The sequence below is a fragment of the Hippocampus zosterae genome, chromosome 19, assembly GCF_025434085.1.
Source record: "Hippocampus zosterae strain Florida chromosome 19, ASM2543408v3, whole genome shotgun sequence".
Lineage (NCBI taxonomy): Eukaryota > Metazoa > Chordata > Actinopteri > Syngnathiformes > Syngnathidae > Hippocampus > Hippocampus zosterae.
The window spans coordinates 5,717,971-5,737,713 of record NC_067469.1 but is presented as its reverse complement, the minus strand read 5'-3'; the positions used below and the strand labels follow the sequence as shown (position 1 = coordinate 5,737,713).

The 19,743-nt window shown below is 46.1% G+C and overlaps 1 protein-coding gene and 1 long non-coding RNA gene across 2 annotated transcripts in view; one reads left to right on the top strand and one right to left on the bottom strand.

Annotated features, from left to right (window-relative positions):
• LOC127592431 (uncharacterized) overlaps positions 1–15,975 on the bottom strand; it is a 25,378-nt gene extending 9,403 nt beyond the window's left edge. The window contains exons 1-2 of the long non-coding RNA XR_007960125.1: positions 15,460–15,975; positions 12,970–13,055 (exon numbers count right to left, since the gene is read on the bottom strand). This is a non-coding gene — a long non-coding RNA (uncharacterized LOC127592431). The remainder of the gene's footprint in view (positions 1–12,969; positions 13,056–15,459) is intronic.
• The window catches only part of tmem121ab (transmembrane protein 121Ab), a 26,289-nt gene extending 6,546 nt beyond the window's left edge, over positions 1–19,743 (top strand). Inside the window, exon 2 of the mRNA XM_052053179.1 lies at positions 17,303–19,743. Within this exon, the coding sequence (XP_051909139.1) occupies positions 17,835–18,779 (945 nt within the window). The 5' untranslated portion in view covers positions 17,303–17,834 and the 3' untranslated portion in view covers positions 18,780–19,743. The remainder of the gene's footprint in view (positions 1–17,302) is intronic.

Sequence of the window (19,743 nt, the reverse complement as noted above, 5' to 3'; positions counted from 1 at the left end):
GCAACCCCCACCCCCACCCCCCACCGCCATTACAATTGTGTCGCGACTAAATAGTACCGCTCGGTGTAAATAAGGCTCGGTACACATCAGATACGAGCAGATGCAAGCGTCCATTCCTTCTGATTCTTTTAAAGGCTCAAAAGCGTCCGTTTATGTGGGTGTTGTTCCTGGAAGCGGAGATGAAGCCGTGTCGGGCGCTTCATCTCTGTCCACGCGGCTCTCTGGCAGCGTGGCCAAAAGCCGCTGCCCACAGTTTTAAGTCGGAGCCAGAGACACGGGCCGCGGCCACCGCCAGCCCGGAAAGCTTCATCATCCAGCAAACATGCTCGTTTATTCCGAGTTGGCCGAGGCATCAAGGGATTACTCAAAGATGTACAAAAGGAAAAGGCATTTCTTTTCTTTGGACTTCCTTGTTTTGGTGGCTTTGTTGGGGTCCCTTATTTTCCATTTCCTTTGGGTTCTCTCACTTCAAGTGGTTTCTTTCTTCGGAATGTTTACGCTTAATGAAACCCGAGCAGCGGAGTCCCAGAGGCATGGTGCCTTTGAATTTTATTCTTACCCTCGGCAGATCAATATCGACTATGTAGTGCATCCGTCTGTTCTTAATGACTAAAACTTTGTTGCAACAGATTTTTTTTTTTGGCGTCAACATCTCAGCGGAGACGCGATGGAACAAGCGGCATATGGTTAACGCCTTTGCGAACGCCGTCCGGACAAACGTTAGATCTCTCGTGGCTCACAAAGCTTTTCTCTCAACCACAATGGGAAAGTTGGGCGAAGTAAAATGCTCAGATTCCCGATCACAGCAGTCACTCACTTTCAAGCGAGCCGATTCGGAGTCAGATGACGGAGGAAGCGGCGAGTCGCACCGCCGGAGCGGACCACAACATTTTGTATAATGGCCGAACGAGGGCTCTGCTCAGTCACCGTTTAGCCTTCAGAGACGGGCGACGAGAGTCAAAGAGGTCAATCGGGAGAAGGCAGAATTGCTTCGGCGAGTTTCGCAAGATCTCTTTCGATAGCAGTGACAAGCTAGTGCGCTAATAAACCTTTGCTGATGTTACAATAGGAATCGATCTAATGAAGGCTCCATGTTGTCGAATTAAGACTCTTCATTTCCTCTGAAGTGATTTCCCGGAAAGGTCAAGTTTATTTTTGCCCCGTGAAGATCCCAAAATTATTCGTCAGCCGCCTTAGCCCAAAGCTGCCCGAATATCCATCCGAGGGACAAAAATGTCGCCACAGAGCGGTAGGAAATAATTAACTAACAGATGTCAAGATTTTAATGCCAACGATTAATCAAGGCTTTGGCAGGGCTGCTTGATTTGGAACAATGGCGCGCCGCTACCAATCTTTTGCAATCCAAGTGCTTTCGAACAGCGGGTCAAAACAAATGTCACCACCGGTCGTTACGCGTGTCCGGCAGATCAATCATGAAGGCGGCGGCGCCGAGTTAAACTGCTCACAATGTCTCGACATCCCAGCAACAAGCACGGAGGCGCGTTGAAATCTCTGCTTTTGTGTGCGTTGACCTTTAGTGACTATCAATTACCTAAATTAATGACCAGAGTAATTTTGCGGCACTTCCAGCTATCTGTGGTTGTTCAACATTCATTGGAGCGGTTAGAATTCAAGGTAACCCGTATTGCTGGTGTTTTTTGTCAGATGTCGTTTGCTCGTTGCCGTCCTTGCACTCATGCGGTCCTGCAAACGCGAGCTAACTTGGAACCGAAGCGCTAACAGCACCCCGTTTCAATCGGAACCGCAAATGTCAGGTTAGCTATTATGCTGCATTTATTTACCTACACTGCTCTCAGAGTTTAGAATTGGATTAGAAATGGATGAAATGGAATTTCCTTCTCAAGTAAAACAGAAAGAAATAAAGACAAAAATGAAAGAGTGCGCACAAATGTGAAAAAGATATTTTTCAAATGTATTCACAAAGCCTTTTCAATAAAACGTGGAGACCTGGTCTCCATGCTAATGCATAATTTGGACCGCGTTTTTTCTTCTTCTTCTTTCGCCCCGTTTGGTGCATTGACCTTTAACAGCTGTTAATTGCTCGAACTACCGTGACTGCAATTTTGCTGCACTTCCAAAGAAATGGTTGCTCAGAATTCTTTTCATTTTCATGGAAAAAGTCTTTTGGTTTGCGCCAATCCCATCGCCTGGCACACGCAGCAGACAAACAACCACTTCACAATTTAGAAACTTCAGTTAAACGCACATGAATGTTGACAACATACGGGAGGAAGTACCTGGAGAGAACCTATGCAAGCATTGGATGTGCCCGTTCATGCAATCCTGCAGAGCAAAGTGCTCATCCAATTTGAAAGCCAAACACCAAATGGACCCATTCAACCGCGACCACAAATGCTAGGTTAGTCCTTGCGTCAAATTTAATTTCACTGCTCTCAAATTTACCTTTACCATCCATGGTCGCCTTTTTGCTCTCGAGAGTCGCCGGTGAGCTGGAGCCCATCCCAGCTGACTTTGGCTGAGAGGCATCCTGGACCGGTTGTCAAGTCGAACAACTTTTGGGTTCGATATCGGATTATTCATGAGCATTTCGAGCTCGAGTTCAAACGACGGCGCACACGCGGCAGACCGAACCTAACCCGAGACAAATTGCTAAAAACGACAACAAAGACTTGGCTGCCCTTCCGCTCAGTTGCCAAATTAAAAATGCAGCAAAAGACAAAATCCAAACTATATTGAACGAGAAGAAGACGAAGCGAACAGATGTCTTCAGTCAGTCTGCTAAATATATCCCGGAGGCTTTGTCCGCATGCCAATGCAAACGAGTCGGCCTTGCTTCGACATTCTGCTAGATTTGGCAAGATATTATTGGCCGGTGCATTCTTGGCAATTAGCAAACAATTAGCCAACGCAATCAATTAGCCAACGCTATCGCTCGATGTCTTCAAAACGGCCGCACGGCGTTCCTACTAATGTGGCCTTACAACCGTTTCTAAAAAAAAATCCGATGGAGACTTTTGACTAATCACGGAGAACCTTGTTCATCAATACCTCGTCTTAGCGCCAAAGCCCAGCTAAGACTCTGGTTCTATTTGACAGCAGCGCCGTCTGGGTTTCCGAACTTCCATCCCAAATTGGCTCTTTGAGCAAGTCGCGACGCGGTTCCTTCTTTTTGTTCGTTTAGGTTAACGGGATTGTCACCTTCTGTGTCACGGCAGGATGGCCCAAGGTGCCTCGTATCATTCCCACGCCTGTCCACCCTCGGTGTCCTGAGCTTAAAAAGAAGCGATAGCAGCGTGGTCGCACGTGGACGTGCCGGTTTTTGCCCTGCGCACCCATCCGAGACCTCGTCTCGTGTGTCAGAGCCACAGACGCGGTACGTTAGTCTGAAGTAAAACTGCAGTGAGATTAAAAAAGAGGGAGCAGGAAGAAGCTTAAAAGCCCGCCACCGCTGCAGGTGTGCGTCTGTGTGGGAACGATAGAACGCTTGTGTCGTTCATCGGCTTGCCGCTCACGACTGCGGTTAATTATTCACCGGGGTTGTGCTGCAGAGATGAACTGAGTGGCTCTGGGATAAAGGCGCTGAAGGAGGAAGGTGAAATTACAAAACCTAAAGATGCAACTCTGGCTGAATTGTAATTTCCTTCAAATTGATTTTGAAGAGCTTCCCCGACCTAACAAACATGCACAGACATTGAGAAAGGGAGACAGACAATTGCTGTGTTGCTTTTCCTGAAGAATCTCCGTGGACAGTTTCACGTCTGTCCCTTTGTTTGAATCAAAAATTTTTTTCACATCAAATTCACAACCTCTTTCCGGTTCACATCTCCCAAGAATTGAATGATCTAACAAAATCTCAAACACACTGAAGCACAGGGAGCACGAAAATCTTCTAATGGATCTATTCAGAATCCCTTGAATTGCAAATTGTCCCGTCGATAATCACTACAATCACCTGCCCACCCCCCCCCAAAAAAAAAAATACTCTGAGAATCACATAGCAATGTGACCTTATAATAACAGCTAATCACCTGAAATTAAAGAGAAGTGTCTCTTTCATTGCCATGGCAACCTCTTCTAACCTACTTTAGCCGGCTATAATATTGCCTGGGAAGCGCTCATGCTCTTACCCCCGGTGTCAATACGAACCGTGCCGTTCACAGTTTTAATACCAGACAGTAAAGCCGGTGGCTAAGTAAGCAAATCCTAATGAGATTGCGTCACTTTACAACAAGAACGTCGTGTTTTCATTGCACCCAGTTTGGAAGCAGCAGAACTAAAACAATTTTTAAAAAGACGACTACTGCTTCCACTAGAGATGGGCATGCTAATCAATTGTGACGACTTAATTGGGGAGCGTCTTCAAGCCCACTGAGGCAAAACGGAATGCGTGCTATTCGGGGGGAAAAGAACGAATTCCCACCGAGCATAGCAAACATGAAGTCGAAGAAAAACTGTCAGTGGGCCTTGCTCAAGAGTGACTGACGAGCAGACACAATTTCAACCCAAAGCAAATGTCCTTGTAGACTTAGCTACAGCGCCCCCCCCCTATAAAAAAAACACCCAAAGCAGCTATGTATTATGGATACTATACTAACTATAAGAAACTCCAGGGGGACAGGGATTGAGCCCTGTGGGGACAAAAACTATTACTAGAGCGTGGCCTGCCAGAGGACATTCTCTGCCTTTTCGTCTTGCTCCTAATTGTGACGCATCTCTTCCAGTAGACCTCTGCGCTGCTTGGCATGTTGCGGCACAACGCGGTCCGACACTGAAGGGAAGCGGCTCTCAATTCGGACGTACTTTTAAACTGAAATGAGGCTTCACAAACCATCTACCATTTTAGACATTTTTAAATGAGTACGGGTTTAAAACCATTCATTTCACCCGAAATAACCCCAAAATGTGTCAATCTGCTAAATGGAGCCCATTACTCTTCATTCCAAGTCATCCGGCATCTCACGCCACTTCATTCTCTCCTCCCTGTCGATCTCTCTCTTGTCCTCTGTGACCAGCACGCCTCCTCGGCTGCGCCTGTTAGCCCGCTAAATGCGCAGCGGGCCGTGGAAAAGAGCAAAAGGCGCCGTGATTGGCAGAGATAAGGCCTCTAATTAGAGGCAGTGATTGGGAGTTGCGGAGGGTGTGCTTCGCTGGTAGGCAGAGGCGGAGGAGACGGACGTATTCGGGGCGCCCAACCCCGCCGCAATTAGACACACATCTGCTATCAACGATCAGTTCGCTGTCCTTACAACAGACGTTCTGACGCATGTCGCCTGTCAATGTCATTCATTGTCCCCGTTTTTTTTCCATTTGCCCGTTCTGGAGATACTGTCGTCCAGATACCCTCACACACACACACACACAAGATAAATAGTGCCCTAATATATGCATGCTGAGCAACACAAAAACATAAAATGAGCATATAATACACAGGTCACCAGAATAAATAAGAACCTGAATGAAAACGTCAAAACGTTTCCAAACATGTCAATATTTTATCGGTCGTCGGTTTATAAGTCATACACCGTAACAGACGTCCGCATAGATTTGTTTATGAGATAAATGCACATGCAATCATGATGTTCTGTTGTTTATGCAAACAGTTAACGGCACGAGCACCCCGCCGAGATTTTTACGGGCGGGGTGAAATTTCACGTCATCTCAGCGCCAAGTTTTATGACTCTAATCCCCTTGGCTGACACAGACGCAGCGCCCACTAGCATGTTCCAAAAGGAATAACAGCACTTTGTGCTACATCAGGAGGCTCTTTGCTGCAGGGGGGTTGTCGTACCATCCGCGCGATTTACGAGCCGAGATCTCAACAGCCTAATTTAAGCCATGACAGTCATCGTTTTGTTCATCAACACTCCACAAGTAAAAGGGTCGAGAGATGTCTGGCTGCGATTTATCATTCGGAGCCGGACAACTTCTGCCATCTGCTCAAGTCGTAAATCCGGAGGTCGTGCATTTGGCAAATAGGGCTGCACCGCTGCGGAAGTCCGTTTTTGGACAGTTGCGCCAACGAAGGCTTCAGCGTGGCGACGCAAGGGTTGTGCTTGCATGCTGCTTTTAAGGAAAAGACTCAACAGAGGCGGCGGCCACCGACAGGGTAATTTTGTCCGGCAGGCATAATCCACATCCGTGAAACAGGCTAAGTGGTGTCTCTCCAAGGTGGCATAATATGAATGTTAAATTACACTCAATTTTCTGTCACGAATCGGCCATCTGTCTTGTTGGGGGAAATCAATGTATTACTTTATTGTTTTTGAGACTGCGCTAACACTCAACAGTTTGCACCAGGTGCGTGAAAAAATACAAAATATTAGATAGCCGCAGCCCGAAAAGACAAAGACGTCAAAAGATGCCGTGTGTATAGTTTCATTTCCTTACCAAATGGCAATCATTAAGAGAATCGATAAGGAATCGGCTCGAAATATTTCAATGCCAACACAGCCTATCTAGACAGAATCTGGCAAACCAATCAAAACAGTTTAAGTCATAAATCGCCAGGGTCAGGATACACATACTCTATTCAATTTGTAGTAGTAAATATCCACCTATAAAAGAGGCCCGAGTCAAATTTTGGGCAGAGGAATAAATAAATAATCTGAAATGTCATGTACAACCCCGCATGGAAAAAAAAAAAAAAATCAATCTGATACATGCCGCACATTGCTAAAAAATAAAAAATACGGAATTCAGCTGCAGTGTGAACATGGCTGACATGTTCAAGATCAGAAAGTAGTTGAAACTAAATCCTGATCCATTGACGTGCAGTGGTTTTCATCCAAGTGGGTGTGCGTTCGATACAGATGGCTTGTCCTTGACGTGTAAACACGAAGAGCGCGAGCTCGGCCTCGAACACACGACCCCGAGGGAGATGTGAACCACAATCATCATCATAAAACCGGGAGCGGGAGAAGATTGTCGGATGTGAGGAAGGCTCAGCGGCCGGGTCAAACAGCCTCGGTGAGATAGGGAATCTGAGACGGAGACAACGGAGCGGGAGTGTATGGTTGGGGGGGGGGGGGGGGCGGGGGGGAAGAGGGAGGAAAATGTCAGCATTTACGGCAGCAGGAAAAAGCGAGAGGACGAAGAAACAAAATATGTATTCCAATCATTGCCGCATTGATTTTCTCTTTCCCGGTACAGCTGTAGAGTGAGACGTCTTTTTGACATCATCGGGTGTACTCTTCCCTCAAGGTATCACGGCAAAAAGAAAACTGCGGCGCGGTAAATGAAAAAAAACAAAAAAAACCACGAAAGGTACCGAGGTCTGAGCGATAGCCCTCGCGCTAATTACGATGGCGGCGGTACGATTGCAGTTTATCCGATGACTCAAGCGACCCTTCCGCCACATCACATCGAGTGACTTTTAAGCAAATCCTTATTTATTTATTTTATGTACTTTGTGTTCTTATTTCTGTTCTGACTGATTGTGTGCCCGATTGCGGTGACCAAGTGTCACGCGCGTAGGTCAACATTCGGTTTGTGATCACGCAAGGTCCTTTTTTTGTGCTTTCAAACTGTGCAAATAGTCGTTTCTTATCATTAAAATGCCGGCGTGCTTTGTTTTTTTCGGGTCGCTTTCAGCCTCCTCTTTTCCATTGCTTTCCCCTGCTCCTGTCAAGACGCATTTTATGTTTGCGTCTTTTTGGTAGCGCCTGTGTTATTAAAGCATTGCTTCGGGGAGGCAGAGGCACTGGAGTCTCATGGAATCGGTTACCGCAGGACAGAGCGTAGACTGGCTATTTATGAATGGCTCGGAACTGTAAGGGAGAGATGCACTGCTCAATGTCCTCTCCTCCGTTTGCCTCCCCCCTGTTTTGTTGTAAACCATCCGAGTATAGCATCCGTTGCCTCTATGTGTGTAGGTGTCCCCGCGTGTGCCGTTGGTACGATGAAAGCGAGCTGGTGAGGGATAGCGGAGGACTCCAGAATTATTTATGACGGCGGCGCACTATAATTAGCAAAAACTCAATTGCATGTCAACATGGACGGCGGTTCATCCCGACCGTGCTTCTGTCAAACGAGATTACAAACGATGCGGGTACTGCAAGCAGAAACTAGCCATGTTGGTCAGGGGGAAAATAAAATCAGATTGCCCAAAGGGGAGGCCGTGCCCTGAATTATTTTAGACCTAATTGAGTGAAACCAAAGCATAAATAAACTCATGGTGGCATTTTGAGGGACTCGAACTCATTATCAACACCGCTTGTTATGCATTCCCAACCGAGGCCAATATATGCATATGAGGTATAGTGCTTTCACTAATGACCTCTCTCTACAAGAGGGAAAAATAGTCAATTATTGTGCAACAAAATGCTTTATTTTTACCATTTCGATGACCTACATAAAACAGGATTCGGCTCCAGCTCACCGTTTACCTGAACATCTTTAATGGCGCCTCTGCAGCCCTGAATGTGTCATCAATTAATTGCTTGCAGAACCTTTGTGGGACAAGTTGACAAGTGTTATTAGAGAATGTTTGGGCTATTGATCGTGCTAAAGATTGCAATATGGCAGCCTGGTGAGTCAAACGTGATATTATATAATGACTGGCAAATGTGTATCGCAAATTAGCATGCTAATTACCTGCACCCGGTAAACTATGAAGAGATTCCACAAAGTGAGACCTTTGGCATATTTATCACTCGGTATGCAAAGTCAAATAGCCAAGCCTTAATTGTGACATAATTTAAGACGTCGTCGTCTGGTAAGCTCATCAGTACGCTCTGCAGAAGCCCGAATGTGATCCTGATTATTTGAATCAGGCGTGTCGGAGGAGGAAAACATTGAAAATGTGCAGGAAGGCGGCCCTCGAGGACCAAAGTTGGACAGTTGAATGTTTTTTTCCTCTTTTCGTTTTGGACTAACAAGGTACTTAAAGCATCCCGGCACTTATGCATCACTATTCATTTTGTTGAGGCACAGAGCGAAGCAAAACGTCAACTTGGACAGTGTGGAAGCATTTTCAGGCTCCCAGGCACGTGCTGAAGCAATCGTCACTCAAGAAGCCCAAAGTGAGGACTATGTAATGACAAATCAAAGAAAATGGAAATCAAAAGTGTTTTCATTTTCAGAACTTAATGGACCTGCATACCTGCTTCGCGACTTTTTGATGTCGGTGTTTGTCAAGCAAGTCTGCACACCGTTTTCATGAGGCAACAGGCTAACACCTTCCGTGGAATTCATTCCTTGTTCGTACCGTCTGGGGAAAATGTTAATGTGCCAGACAGGCCAATTTTCGAAGATATTACGAAAGACTTTTATGGAAAATATTTTGAAAAAAAATATTCCTTGCAGTTTGGATTTTTTTTCTTTTTTCCTAGCGACATTCTTGCACACAGTGGATGAAAAGGCTTACTCCTTTTCAGAGGGCTGCCCTTTGAGCTGTTGTGACAGATTGATTAGCTGCAAGTCACAGTCAAGGCACCTGAACCCTTTTTCAGGTGCGGCAGAGGAAGAACACATATTTCTTGCTCCAGGATGCCAATTTCCACTGTCAACTTTTCTTTTGCCGGGCTGCAAAAGCCTGGACTATTTTATTAGCCAACCCACATTGCGGGTGGTGAAAAGACCGAAAAGGTGAGTGGCAGCAACGCATCTCCTCCACACATACCGGAGAGGTTTGCGAGGCAAATACATCTCGAAAATATGTTCCATCAGTCACGACCCAAAGTTTGCGACCAGAGTTGAGGGCGGGTAGTTGAATTGTGAGCTTTAGCTATTAGCTTAGTTGCTATTAGCTTAGCGCTTTAGCTATTAGCTTCGTTGCTTATTCTCACTCCAACAGTTGTCGGTGGAGATAGCAGCTCAGCGACGCCAACAGAAGCGGACCCCCCCGCCCCCAATGTGAAGTAACGGAGGCATCATGTCTCGAAAGTCATCTTTCGCAGGAGACTATCCGGAAAGCCCGGCCTCCGGTTCCCCAGTCGGCTAGTTAGCCAGAGAGGAGCCACATTTCCATGGCAGACCGATTTCTCTTGGCGCCTAGAGGAATTGCACCAAGAAACAATTTGTTGGTCGGACCGCCAGGCTTTGTTCCATTGCCGCACCGAGCAAATAGCGCGCGGCTGCGCTGGGATCGGACGAGATGGCAGACAGCCAGGCCTCTTTCGACATAGGCACGTTTGCAAATGGAATAGAATGATTCATTTCCCGCATTGTCAAGCCACCGCTGATTTACTGTGTCGCTCTGTAGGCATTTCTCGATACAGATTCAGAAGCCCGTTGAGGCTTTTTTTTTCAAAAGAATTTTGTGTTATGTCAAATCGGTTATCTCAAATGTTGAATTTTTTTTTTTTTTCGAAAAACGTAAATAAAATTAATCCACGAAATAGAGATGCATTTCTTAAACCATCAGTGCAATTCCTCTCGTTACTTTTCGGAGAGGTTTGATTTTCCAGACATGACTTATTGAAAGGGAAATCTCTCACTTTGCCCGCCATTAATCCTCGGCTGCTAATATTTAAATCCTCTGCTCAGCAATCCCTTTTAACTCGCGCCTCATTAGCAGCGCATCAAATCCTCTCCGTATCGCATATCTTTGGCCTTTTAATCAATCACGTGCAACAGCAACCTTTGCTCTGCTGCATCTCTTTCCACTCATCCCCCTTGCCGTCTTTTTTTTTTTTTTTTTTTTTTTTTACCCCTGCTGTGTTCTTCATGCCTCCCACGACATATTGAAGGTGACAGGAGCGTGTATGTTTTATGCAAAATCTACTCATGAAGTCTTGCGAATTAATATGATGTGCCTGTTTACGTTTTCAGCCCCTATAACGTTCACATTTCCAAGTCCCGATTTCACGTCATCCATTTTACCGATTTGGCTTGCAATGAACGCCGAAATAACATGAATGTCATGATAACGGCCACATTTTTCCCACAAAATACATCGAAAATACGAACCGTGGGAAGCTAACTGCCGCCGCGACCTAGCTTATGAACAAAACGTGCAGCGTGGGATTCCCCGTGTTGATTAGCAACGTTACCAATCGAATCGTACGTGGTTGTACTTCCGGAGGCACGGCGCGGTCCTGATTATTTTTTGGGGCGAGACACACATGATGAATACCGAATATTTGTCTTTGAAAAGTCATTTTACTCTCAAGTGAAATCGAGCAAGCAGTCATGCGGCGTGACTTGAATGAGACTATGGATGCCAATCTCCCCCAGGGTGGCGGGAGCTGGGGGTGGTGGGGGGGGGGGGTGTGACCAAAGTGCATGGTGGGAGTCAGGGAGACAATTACTGGCAGAACAAGAAGTGGATATTGCTGCATAATTTATCCTGATGCTTGAATGGACTTTGAATGGATACATTGTACGGGCAAATCGATACGCACGTTCCACTGTGACATCGGCGCACCGGGATTCGAAGTGAGGGGATTGTGTCGGAGGAGCGTGTTAACAAAGCGTCGATGTTCGAATGAAATTGAAAGAAAAAAAAAAAAAGAGTTATTGTAATCACCATGGCCTCGGTTGAACAAAATTAATGATGTGTTGGATTAAATGAGAGGGAATTGATGATCCTTTTTAAAATCGGGTCATAATAATTCGATCGTTGGCAGCGAGCCGTGGTCGGCACGTCCACATCACAGTTTTAAGGTTCTTGGTTTGAATCTCGGGTCTCCTGTGTAATTTTCTAAAACAGCCACGTTTGAAAATATATTTGACTAACTTTCTCATCATCCCCTCGGGGAACAAGTTGAACCCCCGAAGGAGAATGCGTCGTCAATGTTGGCATATTGTGTCTTTTTACGTTTGATTTGACTTCTAAGTTTAGATGACATTTGCGGGTTGACTTGAGTGACTCAGCTTTTGGAATGAAGTCATAACCTTTTAATTTCGAGAGCCATGAGAATATGACTGCAAGCAAGAAAAAAAAAAGACTACTCTAGGTTTTGACAAAATAGTCTGTGCAGCACTTGCACAGACTATTTGCCCGACATTTCTACACGAGTGTAACTTGGGTTACAACAGAGTGAAAAGACAATGAATGTCCTTTTTGCCCGTAAAATTGGGTGACCGCCTCGAATCTCCTGACGGATGGCGATACTTTGCAATTAGACTGGCTCGCGCAGTCGATGGCTCATGCCCATCACTCAGGTACTCCATTGAAATGGTCAAATTCATTCAAAAAAAGAAAAAAAAAGACTTGAGGCCACAAGCACGCATCTACACTGAGGAAAAATCCACTCAGGCTGAAAGAGCTCAAAAGCTACGAATTTGCCCCGCATTGATCTCCGCTGCCAGCACAATGGAGGAACTGTTGAATTCATTAACCGTCGTTAACGGGCCTGCACCACTTGGTGGAAATGCTTCGAGAGGACGCGAGCAACAACCCACCGTGTCAAGATATCACGAGCGGCGATACGTAGACACACATTTCATTTTGGAAGAAGCCCTGGCAGCTCAGTGATAGATGATGCTTTATTTTACAGCCGTGCGCTCGAACGTACCTTCACACACCGTGACGTGAAGGTCAATACTCGGCCACGCTCGGTCCCTTCGGGGCCATTTGAATACGATTGGCAAAACATTGGAAAGTGATTCCAGGCATGAGCGCAAGCTGCGTTTAGTGATTTGGGTTGGAGCACTTTGCCATGTTCTAATCGGAAGGTGGGGTTGGGGGGGGTGCTATTACAATTTGGCAGTTCCCAGACTGTGAATAATGGGATCAACAGCCAGCCCACAAAAACTAAATCCTGTCAGTAAACATTTGGGAAGAGAAGGTCTGGGTTGAAACAATGCGCAACACCGTCACTGTGCGGTGACTTTGCGCGTTGAGCGCTCGTTCGATTGAGCTTTTTTGGCCGGATTCAAGGCAATCTGTCACTTCTTGACAACGAGCCAAGCGCACAAACGGAAAAATAAATAGCCGTCCAATGAAGGCAATGCTTATTATGCGGGTGGCAAGCGGTCAGGATGCTACCTATTCGGGACCTAATCAGGAGAACTAAGGAGAAATTTGGAGATAGAAATACTTACACTGCGATTGGCTGGCAACCGGTTCAGGGTGTCCCCCGTCTACTGCCCGAAGACATCTGGGATCGGCTCCAACACCCCACGCGACCCTAGTGAGGATCAAGCGGTTCGGAAAATGAATGAATGAAAAAAATACTCTCTCACACACACAAAAAAAAAGAAAAAAATACGTATTGTCCAAAACTACTCTGTATTGTAAGGTTGTTAGTTAAACTTTTAAAACTTATTGAAGATGCCAAAAAAGAAAAAATCCGCCCAAACTACTACGTGTTGTGTGTGTGTGTAGGATTTCCAAGCGGTCTCGAATGCAGCATTTAATTGGCGGGGGGAAGCGACTGCGGTAAACGGTCGTGTGAACATAGAACTGATTTAACAAGATGGATAGAGACCTGGCCTGAAAGCGCCGACAGGGCCTTTGAAGGCATCGGTTAATAGAGTCATCGGTTCAAAGCTACACAAGGAAATGACTTAGCCAGTGTAAACATGTGCTCACTTCAAGCTCTCGTTTCAAAGACTTTATTAACATCAAGCTCCTGGCTTACACCAACAACCTGCATGCTACAATATACACTCCATTTTTCATCAGTGCTACGAGGAGGCCACATAGGACCACGCTCTTCCTAACCAGATGGATGACAAAAATTATTTTGGAAAAAAATGGACAAAATATGTCCAAGTGGTCTCTGAATACATTTCATTGTTGATCATACTCTTTTTTTCAATGCATGTAGAAAAGATTGACTATGCTAATCCACATATGGAGCATTCAAGGACAGCACAAAACTGCTGGGGGGAAAAAAAAGTCATTGTGGCTGTTTGCATAAAAGTCCATGTAAAATTATAACATTATTCAAGTCCATGTCCCGCATATCATTCCAAATTTGCAAAAATAAAATCTAAAAATATAAGGCCCTCTCAGATTGTAATACAGGACCTAACTACGCCAATTGTGCCACCATGTGGTTACCGGTGATATTACAATTTAAAACTACTACCAATCCTGCATATTCATATTGCCCACCACCTGATAAAGACAAACAACCAATCACAATTTAGAAACTTCAATGAACTCAATGCAATGTTTTGGGAAGGTGGAAGTAAGCCAGACGACCTACAGAAAACCCACGTTAAAAACACGCCAAATACACAAAGGAACGCCGAGGCCAAAATTAAAACCCAGTTCACGTGGATTTTTTTCCCCCCACCACAAAATAATTTTTTTTCAAACAAAACATGACAACAAGAATGAATGATAATGACTCACTGTCAAAGTTCATTAGCTTTCCGTTCCAAAGAGCGCCGCACGCATCTCATGCATGCCTATAAATTCGAGGCCACACTCCTGTATTATCACATTGGTTGTAATCAATTCAATAGGTAAGAAGAAGAGTCTCAGCCTTTCCGAAAAAAAATAATGAGCGTCATTTATATAGGCGTAGGTGATACGTAGGCTCTATGCAGGGTGCAGTTTTCATGTACATTGCTCATGATCTGCAGTATTATCCTAATCAGCCAATTAATCATAATTTTACGAGTATAATCTCTCTCTCTCTTAAAATGTGTTCTACCTAATGGGTTTTACACATTCAACTCCATGCTCGGGTTTCTAAATCGACGGCTTGGCACTGTTCCAGTGACACCATCCAGTGTTAGAGTGGAATGTTTTCATGGGGCTTAAACACTTGGAATAGAAATATATGAAACCACCTCGAACCATACAAAGTCAATTTAGCTTTTATCTGAATTCTCTGTAAATTTCTCGTATCACACCAAGAGGGGAAATGGAAAGTCAAATGAAGTCAAAGTACTCATTTGCATTTCAAAAGTTATTTTTTAAAAATAAATAAATAAAAATGATCTTCCGGCGAAAAATCAAAGTAGATCATTCTACAAATACATATATTTTTAAAAAATACATGAATAGCTCTTTCAGTCAAACACATACTGACTCATCATTCATTTCAATTGCAAATTGCTTTAACGTCAATACTTACAGGACATATGCCGGTGTGCAGTCTTACTGATGCCTAAGTTACAAATGCATATATAATTCTTTTCATAATTTTAATATCAGACAAGGAACCATAGTTGGTTAGTGGGTGTTGATAAATGGACCTTGAGCCCAAGCATGAGTGCTCTTTGTGGCAACTTGACGCATACGTTTTGGTTTTCGCTTTGCAACATTACATTCCAATTCGCATGAGATGGCCTAGAAATACTTAGAAGGAAGGTTGTTCTACAGTTACTTTGTAATTATAAAGCGACACACTTGACATGTACTGTCGGCACCTTCAGTAATGCAATAAAAACATTTCAACACTGCATTCCTGACATACGGCCGAAGTCTACGTCACAACTCTGATAAGCACATGAACGTGTGAGCAGAAAATAAGGAACGCCTTGCTTTGTGTTGCGGGAGGCTATTTTCGCGAGCAATCAACTTGTCATAAAGTGTCGACATTAACGACGTGTAACAGTTTAAACTCAACTTACATGGCTTGTTTGCTGAACATTAGGTCGGCTCAGCAGCGACCAGCGTCATTACGTACGTCGGAACACCTGCTGCGTTTGCGTGCGTGCATTGGAGTCTAATGATGCGTTCAGGAGCGGCTCGGAAGTGCGCGTAACGGCATAATTAAAAAGAATGCAATTGTCTTAATGGTTATAAAAGTGTGGGTTGGGTGTGTATGCGAGGTCAATTAGAGGGAGGGATGTATTCGAGTTGCAATTGCCTGCTTTGCTTGCATTTTTACGGCGCTTTTGGCTCTTTGCGCGGCTATGCCTCTCTCATTCGCACAGTCGCCAAATTAAACTATTGATTCTTTCATTTCATCTTCACACTTTTTGGTGCACGGCGGTTGACGTTATAAGAAATAAAATACCAACCTTACATTTACGAAAGACTACTCGAGATATTGAATTTTCACATCAACATACATATAGTCTCTTTAGTCATTCTCACTTTTGGGATTGGCTCCAATTTAATCTGCAAACCGAATGAGAACAAGCCCTGCAGATTTTTTTTGTGTATATTTTATTTTCACTTACTGTATTTGTTATTAGTTTTTTTTTAAATCAACGATTCACATTGTAACTTTGTAGATTTGACAGCCAGAAACAGTAATGCAAAGGAAGACTCATTCATTCATTCATTCATCTTCCCAACCGCTTGATCCTCACTAGGGTCGCGGGGGGTGCTGGAGCCTATCCCAGCTGTCTCCGGGCAGTAGGCGAGGGACACCCTGAATCGGTTGCCAGCCAATCACAGGGCACACAGAGACGAACAACCATTCGCACTCACACTTGCACCGAGGGACAATTTAGAGTGTTCAATCAGCCTGCCACGCATGTTTTTGGAATGTGGGAGGAAACCGGAGCACCCGGAGAAAACCCACGCAGACCCGGGGAGAACATGCAAACTCCACACAGGGAGGCCGGAGCTGGAATCGAACCCGGTACCTCTGCACTGTGAAGCCAACGTGCTAACCACTGGACTACCGGGCCGCCATATTTAGAGAGAATACATACATACATACAGAATAAATACATAGAGAATACATAGAGAATTACAATATCTACTGGAGAATGGAAGGTGTGAACATGTTTCTCCCACTGATGCTGTATTTTGTTCACTGGCCACTAAGACGACTATATTTTCGTGACTTCATCCAGTGGCAGGCCGACATGTCATCATGAATTTTCTTCAGCGTTGTTTCAAATCAGGGCCAATGTCGGGTCTTGGATTAACATCCAAGACACAAACGAACAATTACAATTTAACCGCAGCGGCAGCAGATGTTTGACTTTGGAAACTGCCACTCCCTCGACACACAGGAAATGAACTATTTGTTTATTCATTTGCGCGGGCTCAAATTGAAAGCGCAGTGCGGGGGTAATGATACGGAAAAATGAAGCGCAGAAAAAAACCCCAAAAACAACAACGATATAGGGTAAGTCGCCGCTGTATGCGACTCGTGAATGAGCTCTTCTATTGGATTTGCTCTCAAAATGACACCGCTGGGTGCAGTGCGCTAAATGGAATTTCATTTGAGGATAAGGAGGCGCGCCGCTAGATGACCAGAGACACATGACATACTCTTGAGAGAGAGGTGAAGCAATCTTCTTATACCTCGTCTTGTCCTATATGCACCGGTGCCAAGCTGACACATCACTTGGCTGCTCGCGTGTGCGATCGCTGCTGGCAATGACAACTGTGTTATAAACCCCGCGGTGCTGACAGCTTTCTTTCTCCTCCTCCGATCCCGCCATTGCTCTCTCCTTCCATCAACCCCCCCACCCCCTCCGAATCTTCCTCATTTCATCTTCTTTCCTCCAGGCTGCGAAGTTGCCACGTGGCAAGGAGAAGGAGGAGGAGGAGGCGGAGGGCTGGCGAGTGGCAAGGATGGATATCCAACCTCCCCCAAGAGCCCCCCCACGGGGATGTCGGCGTAGGACGCAAGGCCTCACGGGCCGTTGACCTGCTGTCTTGGTGATTGATGGCGGCTCCGGGAGGCGGGGAGGCTCCGGGCCACTGCAGACTCCTCGCTCTCTCCACCGTTTCCCTTCACTCGTACGCTTGCAGCGCCATCCGCAGGAGCCCTGAGAACTGACGCTTTGGGGGGCGAACGCCGCTCAATCGATGGAAGCGCGCCGAGTAACGAAGTGATGTTCCTGCGCCGGCGTGCTCATTCCGCACTCTGCTCCGCCTCCACGTAGCGGGACGTTCCCGGCGAAAGGCGATCGCCCCTTAACTCATCCACTCCCAAAGACGTTTTTAAACGTCTTTTCAGACTTGGTCCATAATTGGCCGGTACTGAATGAGTTAAAGGTGTAACGTGCGAGTGAGAGCCCCCCGAGGTGCCCCCGCCATGGTGTTGCCGCCTCCCGACAAACGCCACGTGTGCTTGACCACCATCGTCATCATGACCAGCATGGCCCTGATGGACGCCTACCTGGTGGAGCAGAACCAGGGTCCCAGGAAGATCGGCGTGTGCATCATCGTGCTGGTGGGGGACGTGTGTTTCCTCATCGTGCTGCGCTACGTGGCGGTGTGGGTCGGGGCCGAGGTGCGCACGGCTCGGCGGGGCTACGCCATGATCCTCTGGTTCCTGTACATCTTCGTGCTGGAGATCAAGCTCTACTTTGTTTTCCAGAATTGCAAGGCCGACAGGAAGAGTCTGGAGACGGTGGCGCGGAAAGCGTTGACGTTACTTTTGTCGGTGTGCGTGCCGGGTTTGTACTTGGTTCTGGTGGCGCTGGACAGCATGGAATACGTGAGGACTTTCCGTAGGAAGGAGGACATGCGAAGCCGTTTGTTCTGGGTGGCGCTGGACTTACTGGATCTCCTGGACATCCAAGCCAATCTGTGGGAGCCCCAACGCACGGGTCTCCCCATCTGGGCCGAGGGCTTGATGTTCTTCTACTGCTACATTTTGCTCCTCATCCTGCCCTGCGTGTCGCTCAGCGAGATCAGCATGCAGGGCGAGCACGTGACCCCCCAGAAGATGATGCTCTACCCGGTCCTAAGCCTGGTCACCATCAACGTGGTCACCATCCTGATCCGAGGCGTCAACATGGTGCTGTTTCAGGACAGCCGCGTGTCCACCATCTTTGTGGGCAAGAACGTGGTGGCCATCGCCACCAAGGCGTCCACCTTCCTGGAGTACCGCAGGCAGGTCAAGGAGTTCCCGCATCCGCAGAACGCCATGGCCATGGAACTGCAGCAGAACTCGGTGGGCCACGCGCAGACGCTGCCCAACGCCACCGCTTTGCCGCACGAACCCACGCCGCCGCAGGACGCCATTGACACATGACCGCCGGCGTCTCGCATCAAATGGCGTCGCGGAATTTAACGTGAAATCGGACAACGCCACTTTGGTAACTTCGAATGAGTTTTTCCCAGTTCGTCAACAACAAAAAAAATTGATATACGGAAGAAATCATCTTGGAAGAAATGACACTCCGAAGCCGGGGTACCACTGTATTGTGTTTAAAAGTTCAGACTGTGCTGAGAGACTCCAAACACAGCAGCCGGGGAAATTGATGTCGTGTAAAAATTGGTCCTCTCTCTGTAAGTGTCTTTTTTTTTTCTTTTCTTTAAAGGTCACCAGTACCAGCACCAAACGAGGGAACGTTTAGCTTCCCCGTTTGCCTCCAAAAGAGGAGCAGATGGTGACAAATGGCCACGGCGAGCAGGCGGCCTGCGCTTCGGCCACGTGCGCTTGTGTTGTGTAACTCGGCAGAAGCCGACGCCTCGGGCGATTTGGAACTATGGGTCGGAGTAAAACAAGCACCGGACCGTCGACTGCGCACGCAAACACACAGAGCGCATCGCCCCCGTGAGCGCGAAAGAGCATGCACGCTATTCGGTATAACGTATGCCTGCGAGTGCGCGCAAAAGGTGTGCTTGTTTACCACCGGGGTGGTGATTTGTTTATGACGGATCATTTTGTAATACAAGTGTGTCTGTTGGTGTGTGAAGTTCAAATGGGATTAAACTATTTGTTGATGTCAGGTTAAAAAAAAAAGGGAAAAAAAGGGAGTTGGTGATTTTTTTTTCTCAACTGTACATTCCTCTAAACGTCTCAAAACCTTGAAATGAAAGAATAAATTATCAGAGTGACAAATGAAAAAAAAAAGCAACTTAAACAAGGCGAACAGACTTTTATTTTGTTCATTATGATTTGTTTTGTTCTTAATATCGTTGTTATGATTATGCTGTATATCATTTACGAGCGAGAGGCCGATGATGTTTTAATAAAAGAACATTGCCGATAA